The sequence below is a fragment of the Corticium candelabrum genome, chromosome 6, assembly GCF_963422355.1.
Source record: "Corticium candelabrum chromosome 6, ooCorCand1.1, whole genome shotgun sequence".
NCBI lineage: Eukaryota > Metazoa > Porifera > Homoscleromorpha > Homosclerophorida > Plakinidae > Corticium > Corticium candelabrum.
Genome location: NC_085090.1, coordinates 8,205,642 through 8,220,817, shown reverse-complemented (window position 1 = coordinate 8,220,817; position 15,176 = coordinate 8,205,642). Strand labels below are relative to the sequence as shown.

The following is a 15,176-nucleotide window of genomic DNA, read 5'->3' as shown; positions in this document are numbered from 1 at the left end:
TAAATTTTCTCGTCTAGTCATTCAGTAGTTGCCACATTGTAGTGTGTGTGTGTGTGTGTAGTGTATAGTTCCTATGAAGGATGGTCCGTTCTACAACGTTCCCGTGTTGCAGTTGACGGCTGAGAAATTAAGTAGGAAAGGAGCGTATCTAATAGACAATGGACAGGTTAGTGGAGTGGATATGTTGGGCGATGAACGGGGGTGGGTGGGGTGTCTGCGATCTGTTTGTTTGCTTGTCTGGTTGGTTGGTGTCTGTGTTTATGGCTGTGTGTGTGTGTGTGTGTGCATGCGTATGCATGCGTAAGTGTGTGTGTGTGTGTGTGTGTGTGTGTGTGTGTGTGTGTGTGTGTGTGTGTGTGTGTGTGTGTGTGTGCAGCCAAAGAATTACAAACAAAGGTTAACCATATGTATACAACAGTGCACTCTGCAATCAATGACTGAGTGGAAGGCCACATACAGAACAGTTTAGAGAAATGCTTAGTCACTTTGTTCCCCCTATAGTTAGGGGGTAGCATGCTTAATTACAGCAGCAAATGATGGTAGTAGTAGCGGTGTGTTTGTCAGTCAACATCGTGTTTGTTTTTGTTTGTATGTGTCTGTTTGTCAGTTTGTCACTATTTTTGTATTTTTGTGTCAGTCTGTCTGTCTGTCTGTCTGTTTGTGTTTGTTTGTGTTGTATGTGTCTGTTTGTCAGTTTGTCACTTTGTATTTTCGTCTGTCCGTGTTTCTGCTTCATGTATTTTCACTTGTCTGCATGCCAATTTCTGTCTATTTGCTTCATTACCGACGTGTGAAACACTAGGCACATCCGGGATGTGCAAAACAAACCGTCTAGGAACACCTTAGTTTGAAGTATTGCACTGCTCTGTTGCTGAGTCAGAGCAACTGTTGGTAGTCACTGATTCAGCATCTGCTAGTAGGAATTTGCATGACGATGACTAAGGATACCGTCTTCTCTCTCTCCGTAGCTCCTGATTTCTTTCCCCTAGTTAACGACCCTTACTTCTTCCTATCTTAGCAAGAAACCTAAACCACTTCGCTAAACCTACTTTAGTATAGTTTGGTCACGTGACTTATGACTGGCTGACCGACAGGCGTGCTAGGCAACGGCATAACACATGATAACTGATTGAGACAAATAGGTGACCGGATGTCAATCTCTTTTTCATGCTCTTGTAATTACATTCAATCTGCAAAGCTATGGCATGCGAAGAGTTGAGATGAGGTGACTTTATTTATACAGGTAAACTGTTCAGTCTGATGACTGATCTACCACAGAGTCCTGTGCCACTACATTACAACAGTTACAGTACAGTAGGACACCACTTATCCGACACTCAGTTATCCGACAGCATGGATTATCCGACGGTGTATGTCTTGTCTGAACTGCGAGGCTGTGTGCACGCTAGGATATACGATTCCTGTGCGTACAGTACTGTATCCGTGATCCACATGTTGTCAAATGATGGCTAGCAAACCACGAAAGAGGAAGAGAGTTATATTAACGATTGAAGACAAACTTGAAATTTGTGAGCTGGTGCATAAGGGCAGAACCATGACCAGTGTTTCGGAGGAATACGAGATTGGAAGACCCACTGTTCATGATATCGTCAAATCAGAAGATAAGCTGAAAACCTTTCAAACTGAACTCGAGGACAATGATTGCGGTAAGAAACGACGAGCTATTAGGAGGTCAGACCTCCCAGAGTTAGACAAAGCAACGTACTTATGGTTTGTGCAGCAGAGATGCCAAGTCCATTGTGTGTCACATGGTAAAGCTTGTGAAGCTCTAGAAACGGTTCTTCAGTACCTGGAAGAACAACCTGAAGTTTCAGTAAGCACAATGGTCCTACTGAATGGGCTGCTGATGAAAACTACAACAAGAAGAGCGAAATCATTGATCCAGACTAAGATTAGTGGTTACTTTAAGTCTTAACAGTTCCCATTAGTGTTCTCCCTAGTCAAAGAAGTTGTACTGTATTAGTTGTTACATGTACAATTAGATTCCAGCATCTCTAAGTATTCTGCAGTCGTTTTTCAAAATGCGTCAGTTATCCGACGTTTTCAGTTATCTGACGTCCTTTTGGTCTCATGCCCGTCAGATAAGGGGTGTCCTACTGTACTAATTTATGGTAACCCGAAACTGACACATGAAACTAAGCAACTCACAAGTTCAAGGTTTATTCAAAAACAAACGTTTATAAGTTAGTTCGAAAGTCTTAAGAGACTTGCACTCAACAAGAATATTAGGCAGGCCATTCCATTGCTGGGCCGCTCTGAAACTGAACGCTCTCTTTAAAGAATTGTTGACAAGGAAATAATCTACTGCTATTCTGTGTATCTCGGCTACACATAGACTTTGTAGTGATAAATGAATTCTTGAAGTAGTCTGGTGCAAGATAGTGAAGACACCTGAAAGTCAAGACAGCCTGAAAATATCTAACACGATATAACTGGTTTAGTGCAGGTCTAAACAGGCCAATTCTTAAACCAGTTTAGCTTAAACCACTTGGTAAACCGGTTTAGGCACTATTGGAAACACACCCAGTGCTAAAAAGAGGTTGTCAAGTCGTCATTTGACGAGTTAAATTTTACAACTGAGGACTAGTGCTGTAGTCTAGGTTGTCAAATGACGACTAGAGCAGATCGAGGCTAGTTTGTAATGGCTTTCTCGGTATGCAGGCGGATAACTGTACTGTATTGAAACATGCGCCGCTTTGACGTTCGCTTTGCGACATTTGTCGTACAATGACGTGTACGCGTAGTAAATTACACACCAGCAGTGTACGTTGAAAAACGGCTCATTTCCCAGATAATGAAACTGGGAGTGCAAGAGCCATCTCAGGATTCCAACGAAGTAAAGGCATGAAGTTTGTGACAGGGAGAACGAGGGGAAGTGTAGTGGAGACAATAGTAAATCCTGTGGGTCGAAATAGGTAGATTATGATTTTAGTAGCAAGAACGGACAACTTCCGCAATGTGATACGTGGAGTCTGGTTTCTGGTTGAAACTCGGACAAAGAGAGGTGGTATGTGTTTAATCACTAATTCAATTAGCTATTATTGTCTTGCCTGCGGGAAGATGTCTAGCTCTGTGTAGTGCAACACATTGTATTCATTGGCTCAACGGTAATGTGTTGGAAACTTTTGGTTGCATGCCACTGTGGGAATACTGCGCTGTATGCTTGCACTGCACTGAATTTTAGAAGGTCGTACAAAATGTCGGCATACCACTAAACACCATGATTGATATCAACATATCATCCTAGACAAAAATTGACGACCTAAAATTTTTGGAAACTCGTCAAATGACGACAAGTAGTTGGACTGATATTTCAAGCCCTGACGCCCCAAGTATAGTTTGGTCAAGTGACATTTGACTGGCTGACCGACTGGCTTGCTAGGCAACGGCATAACACTTGATAACTGATTGAGACAAATAGGTGAGCAGATGTCAATCTCTGTTTCACGCTCTTGTAATTACATTCAAGCTGCAAAGCTATGACATGCGAAGGGTTTGCACTGTAGTGCTTCTTGTTCAACTTGTTGTATGTCTGTGTTGTTTGTTTGTTTCTCTCTGTAGTTGTCGATCATTTATTCTCTGTTATTCGCCTATTGCTTGATTATCTCTCATAGTTATGCATTCATATGTACCAGTCACTGAGTGTTGTAGCCAGATTTGTGGCAACAAAGCGCGAAGCTAAGTTTTGGGGCGTGGTCTCTTCAGTTTAGGGCGTGGTTACAGGTATCCTGTCAGTGTCAGTACATATCAGTGTAATGAGGCGCGTAGCGTTGCATAGGCTAGACCGGGCTATAGCCCCATCATTTGTAGGCGTGGTCATAAAAATTGTGGACTGTAAATACGTGTGAGGACCAAAGCTTTACATAGTATATACACCACCCTGCCACTGATTCTTCCGTATCCGTCAATTAGAAGCCAATAAAAGTGGGCGTGTCGTGTAGCATCATGAAGTTTATCCTCCATTTCTAGGGGTCACACTACGTTCTGGTGTAATATTTGTTTCAGTGTCTATGTTTGTGTATGTCGTTTGTGTCCATGTGTCAACTGATTTCTCATCTTCCACTCTCTCTGTCACCCCAGGAGTTGGTTGTTTGGATCGGCAGAGATATATCAAACGATTTCTGCATCGATGTTTTTGGAAAAACCAATTATTCTAATCTTCCTGAATTCTCAGTGAGTGACACTTCGTCTGTTTTGTTGTTTTCAAGATTTTGTTTTGAATGACGTCGTTTGTGTGCAGAGTAACTTTCCGTGTCTTGAGAATCCTAGATCGCAATGTGTTTATGGATTCATCAAGCAGCTTCAAGACAGTCAACCGCATCACGCTAGTCTTTACATTTTGAGGTATGGATTGGAATGGTAGATCTTGTGTGTGTGTGTGTGTGTGTGTGTGTGTGTGTGTGTGTGTGTGTGTGTGTGTGTGTGCATGCGTGCGTGCGTGTTCTGTACATGTGTGTGACGATATGTAAACATGGAAACGATTATTGGAGAATACGGCAAGATGTCAGTCAACACAGACAGACAGACAGACAGACAGACACTCAGACATCCAGGCAGACCGACAGTAGAGAGATGGATGCATGCATGGACAGACAGATAGACTGGCAGGCAGACAAGCGTGGGCAGATGTATGGACAGACAGACCAACTGACAGTAGAGAGATGGATGCATCCACAGACAGACAAACAGACAGACAAGTGTGGACAGACAGACAGAGAGACGGACCAACCGACAGTAGAGAGTTGGACGGCTGCATGGGCAGACAGACAAACAGACAGACATGGATATGGACAGACAGACAGACAGACAGACAAAGAGAAAGCAGACATCAAGCAACAGCTACACCACAATGTCATCTTTGTTCCCATGCATTCTACCACTCTTTCCCTTAAAGTGTTGTGTGTGTGTGTGTGTGTGTGTGTGTGTGTGTGTGTGTGTGTGTGTGTGTGTGTGTGTGTCTGTGTGTGTTTGTGTGTGTGCACATGTGCGTGTTCTGTACATTGATTTTCTCATCACTAGGGAGGACAGTCGTGTGCAACGTCTCTTTACTCGGCACTTGCTCGACGACCGAACAGATTCTAGTATGTCGTACTACGAATTCTTGCTGCACGTTCAGAGGCAACTGACTAAGTAAGATTTCCTGTATGCCTCGATTACGCGTCACATAGACAGTATAACAAAATTCAGTACATTTCTATATATATACACCTTTCTACGTCACTCTGACGTGTCGCCATTGGCAACCGTCATGTCATCATCGGCAACCGTCAGTCATAGGACGCGATCTTTGCAGAGAGAAATGCCCGGATGGAGTACGCCAGTGTGACGACGTTGTCGACTTCGATTTGGTGCGTTTCTTGTCGTGATGACTGCTTTGGTCCGAATGTGAGCTTCACGATTTTATAGCCGTCGTCCGACGAGGCACGAAGGCTAGAAAACGTGTGTTGCCATATGGTGGACCCATCGAGGGTATCGATGAGAGCAAAGCCTTGGTTGATATCAATTTGGAGTTTTGCTGTGCGGCCTCGCCACATACAATCAATCGTCTTCAGTCCGATTGATTGTATGAGGCTTCGTGTTGTTTTACCGACGACAGACAGCCAGGCAGTCATCTCGTCTTTTGTTGTGGTTGAGAAGTAGTGATCCTCTCCGAGACCTGTTTGCACTTGCAAACAGAACGGGTTCTCGTCGACGAGCTTGTCTTCGTGCACCTGGAAGACAAGGAGCTGAGAGAGGTCGTACGATCGTTCGGGTCGTAGCCACTCTTGGCTGCTCTGTGGTGCATATGTGAATATCTCGAGGCATCGAGAGCGAAGCACGAGAAACTTGGGAACGTACGTGTTCCAGTGGTGCGATGCGGGCAGGTACTCGTCCACCCAACCGATTCGAACGACTCTGTCTTTACGTGGCAGCGTCCTGTTCACTCGGACGAGACACGATGTGTTCTCTGTCTCGATGTGTGACCGGATCGTGTGGAACCAAGTCGAAAAACTGATTTTGTTCTCGCAGTGGAGGATGCACGACAGAGTGCGGTCCATCGAGTAGAGCTCGAATGCGGTGTCGTGTGTCGGATCCGATGGCTCTCGGTATCGAGTCAGACTCGCACGTTCGAGAGGAACGGCGAGCGACTCGACCCAGCCGTCGCACGAATCCTTTCCAAAGTCATGCGCTTGGGGTCCCTGATGCACAACAAGGGTCACCACCTTCCCTGCCTTTTGCAGGATGTCAACCACATGGTCATGTGTCTCGTTCGATACGTCCTTGTTGTCGACTCTGATTATCGAGTCTCCCTCGTCGATTCCCTCCGCTGCATGTGCAGGTGAGTTTGCAAATATCTTGGACACGATGCAAGGGGCTCCCCGCCGGGTCTCTGCTCCCCCCTTGATGCTAAACCCCAAACCATCCGTGCTGCTTCTCTCCAGCTTGACTGTTTGTGTTCTCCTTGCTGGAGCCCATCTTGATTGCACAGAGAGAATGTGCTTTGTGAGGTGAACTCGAACCGGCTGCTTCTGGCCACTGAGACGGTCTTGAAGGTACAAGATGCCAGTGCGGATTGCGTTAGACATTGCAGGTGACTTGTGTGCTGAGCTGTTTGTAGTGGGAAAGTCACGCTGGAAGGAGAAGGTAGAAGGGGCGTCTCGCGTTGTTTTGGGGAATGCGCGCCTCACGTGACGTCTTGTGAGATGAAACTCTTGCGTGTGTGTTAGAGGATGATGATGATGATGATGATGTGTGTGTGTGTGTGTGTGTGTGTGTGTGTGTGTGTGTGTGTGTGTGTCAGTGTGTGTGTGTGTGTGTGTGTGTGTGTGTGTGTGTGTGTGTGTGTGTGTGTGTCAGTGTGTGTGTGTGTGTGTGTGTGTGTGTGTGTGTGTGTCAGTGTGTGTGTGTGTGTGTGTGTGTGTGTGTGTGTGTGTGTGTGTCAGTGTGTGTGTGTGTGTGTGTGTGTGTGTGTCAGTGTGTCAGTGTGTGTGTCGCGCGCGTACAGACCTAAATTTTAATCCAGTGGATGAGCGTAAACAACACCGTCCAATTCAGTAATTGTACAATCAAGTTGAGACGCAATATGCGCCCTGCGTACACACAACCCCAACAAGAACACAACAAGTAAATCTATTTCCGCATGCCAAACGCATGCCAAGCAGAGGATCCCTGCTTAACAAAACTCTCACACATGATCGCGTATAAAAATCCAACTACCGCAATTAGCTGTACAGAAGCAGCGACACACAACACATCCAACAGGACAAACACACGTACACACACGTCCTACTTACAGCCAAATTATCAAATATACTTTTCGTATGAATTCCTACACGACAGGATTCTCTCTTTCTCTCTGTTATGTGCTGCTATCTTGACTGTCTTGACTTCCGACTTCATGCGTGAGTCTCGACTGCTGCGATTGAAGGTCCTTCACCTTTTGCCTCTTTAATTTCTATACAGAAATACGTCAACGGCTCGTGAGCCTTTCAATCAATTAATATATTAATTATGTATACTCATATTAATTAATGCATGAGTGAGTCATTACATCATGTCATTAATGTGTGTGACGTCAGCATGATTTTGAGGTAGTATGACGTCATACCATAATACTTAGTGCCTGTAATGTCAGAGAATTTCATGTCTACACTGACTGCATCTACAACATCCTTGACCTTGTAACAGTCACGTGCTCCTAGTGCCACGTTCGTGCATCAGTCAGTGTTGGTACAATTGCATCATCTAAGTGCCCCGTATAACAAGCACACATGCTCAGAATCGTCGACCTACAGCCAGTAACGTTGAAAGACCCGTTTTTGCAACGTCCCGTTGAGTATGTTCCTGGTGTGTTCCATTGTCACGTGACTTCCTACTGTACCATCCATGCATGTGTAATGTATTATACTATTTCCACACTAAATTCTGTGTTGCCAACATGGGACAACCAGTAGCATGTGTACGTACGTCTGATCACATGTGTATATGCTATGTATGTGTATGCGTATGTGTATGTGTACTCACCAGTTGTGCTTGTATGTCATATCTCTCGGACTTCAAGCGAAATATATGATCGTTATCGGTTGGACCGTCGTCACTCTAGACACAACAGAGTATTGAACAATGTATAATCACAGTTTATACGAAGAGTGATAATGAAATACCTTTGGCAGACAGACAGGCAAACAGACAGATAGACAGACACAAACATAGTAGACAGACAAACAGACAGACAGACAAACAGACAGACACACAACACACGGACATACACACACACGGACACACACACACACACACACACCACACAGACAAACAGGTAGACAGATAGACAAACAGAGACAGGCAAACAGACACACACACACACACACACACACACACACACACACACACACACACATGGACACACCAATAGACAGACAGACAGACAGACAGATGGACGAACACACAGACATATAAACAGACAAACAGACAGACAGACAGACACACACACACACAGGCACACAGACAGACAGACAGACACACAAAGAAACCAACAGACAAACACACACACACACACACACACACACACACACACACACACACACACACACACACACGATTCAAGCCACACAAATTTCCAAGTATCAAATATTGCTATGCTTACATCGTCCTCTTGATCTTGTTCCAGTCTCTCTATTCGTTCGTCAAGATCTTCTTCTCGTTCTCTGAGTTCTTGTATCTCCTTGTTTAACTTGCTTGTCTCGATGACAATAATCTTGACAAGTTGAGCTCTAATGTCTCTTTCATCCTTTAAACGACTATGAGTCTACATAGATATCAGAGATATAGGACAGACATGTGAGTAAACTAATGGACATACTTGTAAGTATAAACACACACAAAGAGACCAAACAAACATACAACAGACATACACAAATACAAACATGTAGATAGACAGACATACAAGCAAACAAACAGATGAACAGACACAGACAGACAGAGAGAGAGACAGACAGACAGAGAGAGAGACAGACAGACAGACAGACCCAGACGGATGGACAGACGGATAAACAAACACAAACAGACAGACAGACAAACACAAACAGACAGACACACAGGCAGACACATAAACAGACAGACAAGCAAAACAGGCAAGCGAGAAGACAAGCAAATGGATAGACAGACAAACAGACAGACAAACACAAACAGACAGACAGACACATAAACAGACAGACTGGCAAGCGAGCAGACAGACAAACACAAACAGACAGACAGACAGGTAGACACATAAACAGACAGACAAGCAAAACAGACAAGCGAGCAGACAAGCAAATGGACAGACAGGCAAACACAAACAGACAGACAGACTAACACAAACAGACAGACAGACTGACAGACACATAAACAGACAGACAGGCAAAACAGACAAGTGAGCAGACAAGCAAATGGACAGACAGACAAACACAAACAGGCAAGCAAGCAGACAGACAAATGGACAGACAGACAAACAGACAGGTGGGTGGACAGATGGATAAATGAAAAAATGGGGGTGAACGGACAGACAGGTGGACAGACAAAAATACAGACAAACAAACTAGATAAACAGACACATAGCCAACAAAAGAGCTCCCACCAACACATCACCATGTCCTCAATCCTACTCACCTCGTCATCTGATTCCTTCAACGAGTGCCCAACCCCTGAGAACACTTCCCGGTCCTCTCCAGCCTCCCTCCTCCTCCTCACGACTCCACTCAACGTCCCCGCCATCTTCTCCCCGTCTCCGTCCTCACTGCACTGACTCTCTTCCGTCGACGCTCCCGATCCGATCCGAATGTGTTTTGTCCCAAGACACAAATCCAACCTCCGCGGCCGCGTCCTCAAGTTCACAGCAAACGTCTTGCCTTTCATTCCCACCAACCTGCAGTGCAGTCCGTGATCAAACGTTTGGAGATCGGCTCGTACTTTGTCATAGAACAGACCTCCTTCCTCGAAAACTTCCGGCATCGTCTCGACCATTCCCCACACGTCGTGTCCCGCGTGGATCATTTCACTCATCAGTATGAGTAACGCGTTCTTTAGTTTCTTCGCAGCGGCGGCTGTTTCTGAATCGATGAGGTGAGTTTTCTTGGCTGTCGATGCGAGCGGCTCCATTCCTCCTTCCCGACTCGTTTTCCTCTGTTTCGCTTGACGTTCTTCCGGTATTTCCACCGACAGTTTCTCGCCGTGTTGTAGTGGTAGCGGATCATCAAGTTTATCATCGAATTGTAGCTCTTTGGGTGGGAATCCGTAACGAATCTTGAGTTTTCCAGTCGGGACATCGAGTTGCTGTCGGATTGCGGCGATCAGTTGCTTGAAGGTGACAGACGAGGGAAACGTCATTTCAACTGTCCGTCCATCCGATGAGCTGATCCGTAGTTTCTTCTCTTGACTGACGGTCTTCGTACGTGTCGTTTCTTTCGGTTGTTTCACCGCCGGCTGCGACACGCTTGACACACTCGATGCCGTCGAGGTCGTCTTCGATGGCGACGTCTTCGCTGACGGTCCCGATCGTGCGCTCTGCATTATCACCGCGTTTCTCTCAATTCTCTGCTTCACTTCGCGTTCCTTCTGGCTCCTCGTCAGCTCCTCTTTGTGTATCGTTTTGTGCTTCTCTCCGGTTAATATGATCTTCGATGCGGACGACGTCGGAGGAGGCGAAACCGGACGAGATGTCGTTGCCGTATGTTTGCCTTCCGGTTTCCTCTCCGGTTCGTACTTCTCGTGATTCGCTTGAGCAACCGCCTTCTTCTTCGTCAGCTTGAGTATCATATCAACGACCTGCTGAACAAGCCGCTCGCTACCGAACTCGCCCGGAAAGTGCTCGTTCACGAGATCGGATGCAAGTTGGTATGCATTGGAGTTCAGTTTCGGATCAAGCTCGCCGTCAAACCAATAGACTGATACGTCCTTCGTCTCTCCCTGCCACTCCATCTTGATAGGGAGAACACTCGGATAGTAATCGTACTCGTTGCCGTTCCAGAAGTGTTTAAACCCACACGAACATTGAGTCGGATTACGTCCGGTGCTCTCGAGTCGTGTTGTTGTCCGATCTCCGTTCTTGTATCGCGTCGTTCCGTCTGGAGCCACGACTCGAAGCTCCTCGGAGGAACACAACGAGCAACACGCGTCCTGCTTCGTGACCAACAGTCGGTCCTTCGGTTTGTCGTATCGAGCCGCGACGTGATGCATCGGGAACGACAACTCCATGTTGTGGTCCAACTCGCCGAAACGATCCCTCGCGATCTCATACAGTTCGCCGCCGGGAAGAAGCATCTCGTCCACACAATCGCTGATCTCGGTGAGAGAACTACAGTCGATGCATCGAAACAACCGTTTCTCGTCAACAGCAGACTTCGTAATCTGAATGACGTCATCAAGTTGTAAGTGTGCCACGCCCCTCTTTTTCAAAACCTGCTCTTGAACATCACTAACGATCACAGACGACACGCCGTTTGTCGCCGTAAAGAGGCTCTTCATCGCATGGATCAACTTCTGTAGATACGAGTCGCTCAACGCTTTCCCCCCTCCGATCGCACATCGGCCCTCGTTGTCAAACGTCACGTACTCGCTCAATAACTGCTGATCGAAGCCTCCCCACACGTCAGGCAGTAGCAACTTTGGAAGGAAAGCGGGAGCTCGCGATTTCACAGCAACAATCGGTATGAAATGATTCCTACCTAGACTGCTCCACGCGATAACAATCGGGCTATTCAACTCTCCACCCTTCTTTCCTTGGCAGTCGTCCGGCTTGTAAAGCGAGGGTAGGAATGTCGCCGAGTAGTCACCTGACGACTGCATTCCTTCGGCGCCGTCTAAGAGAATAATCGGGCGACGAAGAACGTTGGCCAACGCAAAGATGTGAATGTTGCCGAGGCCATGGGCTTCGCCGTGTGCCGGCCGGTAGTCGGCGTCCGCTTCGGCTATGATCTCCTCCCAATCAATTCCGACGCCGAAGTCTTGTAGAGCTGCCTGGTAACGGTCGAGGTTCGAGACTAGATGATCGCGCATGTTCGTTCGCAGTGCGTGCCAGAAGAGTTCCCGGCCAACGAGGCAACGGGAGACGGCGTGAACAAGGCAGTGGCCGTCACCATCGACGTGGATGGGTACGAGTCGGTCCTCGCCATCGTTTGCTTCCTTGATGGCACCCAGAATGCCCTTGAGGTATGATGCGGCACCCGAGACGTCACAACCGTATCCGACCTTGTCGAGTAGATCCTCTTCTATCATGAAAGTCCTAGACGACATGACGATGTTGTTAGCAATGAGTTAGTATACGATAAATGTTTTGTATTATATGTGCATTTGGCTGACCCCAGAGACTAAACACAGACAGACATACAGACAGACAAACAGACAGACAGACAGACAAATAGACAGACAGACAGGCAAACAGACAGACAGACAGGCAAACAGACAGACAGACAGACAAATAGATAGACAGACAGACAAACAGACAGAATTAGACTCAGATGGATACCACCTATAAAATGTAAGACTCGGGCAGCCCGGTAATCAGCCATAACAACATGGTTTCAGCATGGTCAGACTGTTTGGGTCAACTGCAATTACAACACATAAAAGAACACAAAGGAAGGTATGTCAATTCTGAAGACAGATCAGACATCAGTCGTATTTGATTTAGCATTGGGGGTGGGGTGGGGGTGGATCTTGAATTGGATATTGCACTAACCCATCCCTGGAGTAATGAAATAGAAGGTTTATCCACTACAACAGGTTTCCAAAATTTTAGGTCGTCAAAAATTTTAGTCTAGGCCATGATGTTGATATCAATCATGGTGTTTAGTGGTATGCCGCCATTTTGTATGGCCTTCTAGAATTCAGTGCAGTGCAAGTATACAGCGCAGTATTCCCACAATGGCATGCAACCGACACACACATTACCGCTGAGTCAATGAATACGACGTGCTAGATTTTACAGAGCTAGAGGCAAGGAAGACAATAGCTTATCGAATTAGAGATTAAACGCATACCACCTCTCTTTGCCAAAACAAGGCGGAGTTTCAACCAGACTTCCACATATCACATTGCGGAAGTTGTCCGTTTCTTGCTACTAAAATCATATCTACCTATTTCAACCTACAGGATTAACCATTGTCTCCACTGCTCCCTTGTCACAAACTCATGCCTTTACTTTTGTCGGAATCCTGAGATGGCTCTTGCACGCCCAGTTTCGTTATCCGGGATATGAGCAGTTTGTCAATGTACCGCGCTGCTGGCAGTATTTACTACGCGTACATGTCATTGTACGACAAATGTCCGAATGTGAGCATCAAAGCGGCGCATGTTTCAGTACAGTACAGTTATCCGTCTGCATACCGAGAAAGCCATTACAAACTAGCGTTGGTTTGCTCTAGCCATCATTTAACGACGTAGACTAGAACGTTAGTCGTCAGTTGTAAAATTTAACTTGTCAAATGACGACTTGACGACCTATTTTTCGAGCCCTGATTGTACTATAGTCTTCGAACATTTTGGCTGTTGGGGAGAGAAAGCTGAAGACTATTTGAAGAAACTGTCACAGCTATTAAGAGACGAAGATGGAAAGCCAAATGCATCAACCTTCAAGACAAACTGGAGATCTGTGTGTTTCTGTGTGTCTACAACAATCAAATGCTAGAGTGATTGACAGAAAAATACAGAAGATTGTTTCAAGAGACAGCCACATAAACATAAATAGTTGTAGGTAGAACCAAGCCCTATTGGCTTGGATAGTCTTCAGTTGCTTTGCTTAAATGGTGTATAACAGTTCAATGTTCGAAAATATATGTATGGACAGACAGACAGACAGACAGACAGACAAACTATCACGCCTTTTATCTATGAGCTCTAGTAATGTAAAGAACTATCATACTCAGTTTTGCATACATTAGTTTGTGAGGTGTATTGACCCTCTTAGGTCTCTGGAACATTTAAAATAGTTTTGGTTGTAAAAACATTCATTTATGAAAATATATGAAAAGAGACAGACAGACAGAAAGACAAACACACAGACAGACAAACAGACACACGGACAGACACACAAACAGACACACAAAGACAGACAAACAGGCACACGGACAGACACACAAACAGACACACAAAGACAGACAGACAGAAAGGCAGACAGACAGACACAATACAGACACACAAAGACAGACAGAAAGGCAGACAGACAAACACAAATACAGACACACAAAGACAGACAGACAGACAAACAGACAGACAGGCATACAGAAAGACAGACAGACACACAAAGACACAGACAGACACACAAAGACACAGACAGACAGACAAAGACACAGACAGATAAACAGACAGACAAACAGACAGACAGGCAAGCACGCCCGCACGCACACACACACACACGCACACACCAAAATTCCCACGGAACCCGGAAAATCTCCTCACCTGTCACACAACGCAGCACAATCAAACACATCCTTCTGATTGAGCTGCGCGAGCGGCACAGCCACACCCGCCTTGTCCATGCCATTCGACGTCAAGAGCGGCGACAGCAACTTACACTCATACCCCGCTACTCCATTCACCTTCTGCATCTCATACGCCTTACGCACAGCGCGCGTCTCCGTGAGCATGCGCCCGTAGAGAAGCGACGTGAGCGTTCTCAACGCGTTCATTGAGACTCCAACGTCTTCGCGTAAATCCGTGAATGACCGGCGGTCGTATCTCTGGCCGCAATGGGGGCATTCGACGCTTGCTTCCGACTTTGGGAAGACGATTGGCTCATTGCAGTCAACGTTGGGACACGTGCCGCTGAGATATTTGCCTCTTGTGCGACGCTTCATGGCGGTGCAATGGCAGGAAATTAGGACCCGTATGAGGATTGGTGACCCGTTTAGTTGCGCAAGTTGGCATTCTAAAAATATAAAATGTAAAAATATAAAATACATCAAACTATGTCAATATATATATAATTAGTTGTGTATAATAATTAATTTATATATTTTATATTCTATATTTTATGTATTTATAATTGTATTATAATTAATAATTAATTAATTAATTTTATATTTTATATTTTATAGTTTATAATTACATTATAATTAATAATTAATTAATTAATTTTATATTTTTATATATTTATAATTATATTATAATTGATAATTAATTAATTAATTTTATATTTTATATTT

The 15,176-nt window shown here is 45.4% G+C and overlaps 3 protein-coding genes across 3 annotated transcripts in view; 1 reads left to right on the top strand and 2 right to left on the bottom strand.

The window, feature by feature from the left end:
* The window catches only part of LOC134180970 (protein transport protein Sec24A-like), an 18,658-nt gene extending 13,478 nt beyond the window's left edge, over window positions 1-5,180 (top strand). Inside the window, exons 21-24 of the mRNA XM_062648150.1 lie at window positions 62-166; window positions 4,102-4,194; window positions 4,262-4,365; window positions 5,041-5,180. Of these exons, the coding sequence (XP_062504134.1) occupies window positions 62-166; window positions 4,102-4,194; window positions 4,262-4,365; window positions 5,041-5,155 (417 nt within the window). The 3' untranslated portion in view covers window positions 5,156-5,180. The remainder of the gene's footprint in view (window positions 1-61; window positions 167-4,101; window positions 4,195-4,261; window positions 4,366-5,040) is intronic.
* Window positions 5,181-5,228: 48 nt separating this feature from the next.
* On the bottom strand, window positions 5,229-6,656 carry LOC134180971 (gamma-2-syntrophin-like). Its single transcript, XM_062648151.1, has one exon. It carries the CDS (start codon window positions 6,585-6,587, stop codon window positions 5,289-5,291), a length of 1,299 nt encoding a protein of 432 aa, XP_062504135.1. The 5' UTR covers window positions 6,588-6,656; the 3' UTR covers window positions 5,229-5,288.
* Window positions 6,657-7,115: 459 nt separating this feature from the next.
* On the bottom strand, window positions 7,116-14,843 carry LOC134181123 (deubiquitinating protein VCPIP1-like). Its single transcript, XM_062648331.1, has 5 exons — window positions 14,431-14,843; window positions 9,646-12,256; window positions 8,645-8,806; window positions 8,026-8,100; window positions 7,116-7,456 (listed from the first exon to the last, which is right to left on the bottom strand). Exons 1-5 carry the CDS (start codon window positions 14,826-14,828, stop codon window positions 7,361-7,363), a joined length of 3,342 nt encoding a protein of 1,113 aa, XP_062504315.1. The 5' UTR covers window positions 14,829-14,843; the 3' UTR covers window positions 7,116-7,360.
* Between the last annotated feature and the right edge of the window lie 333 nt (window positions 14,844-15,176).

Excerpts from the sequence above, each read along its gene's own strand:
- LOC134180971 (XM_062648151.1), bottom strand. The coding sequence starts at position 6,587 with ATGTCTAACGCAATCCGCACTGGCATCTTGTACCTTCAAGACCGTCTC.
- LOC134181123 (XM_062648331.1), bottom strand. The coding sequence starts at position 14,828 with ATGAAGCGTCGCACAAGAGGCAAATATCTCAGCGGCACGTGTCCCAAC. Across the intron at positions 8,807-9,645 it reads TGAAGGAATCAGATGACGAG|ACTCATAGTCGTTTAAAGGA; the intron begins GTGAGTAGGATT and ends ATATCTATGTAG. Across the intron at positions 8,101-8,644 it reads AACAAGATCAAGAGGACGAT|AGTGACGACGGTCCAACCGA; the intron begins GTAAGCATAGCA and ends TGTTGTGTCTAG.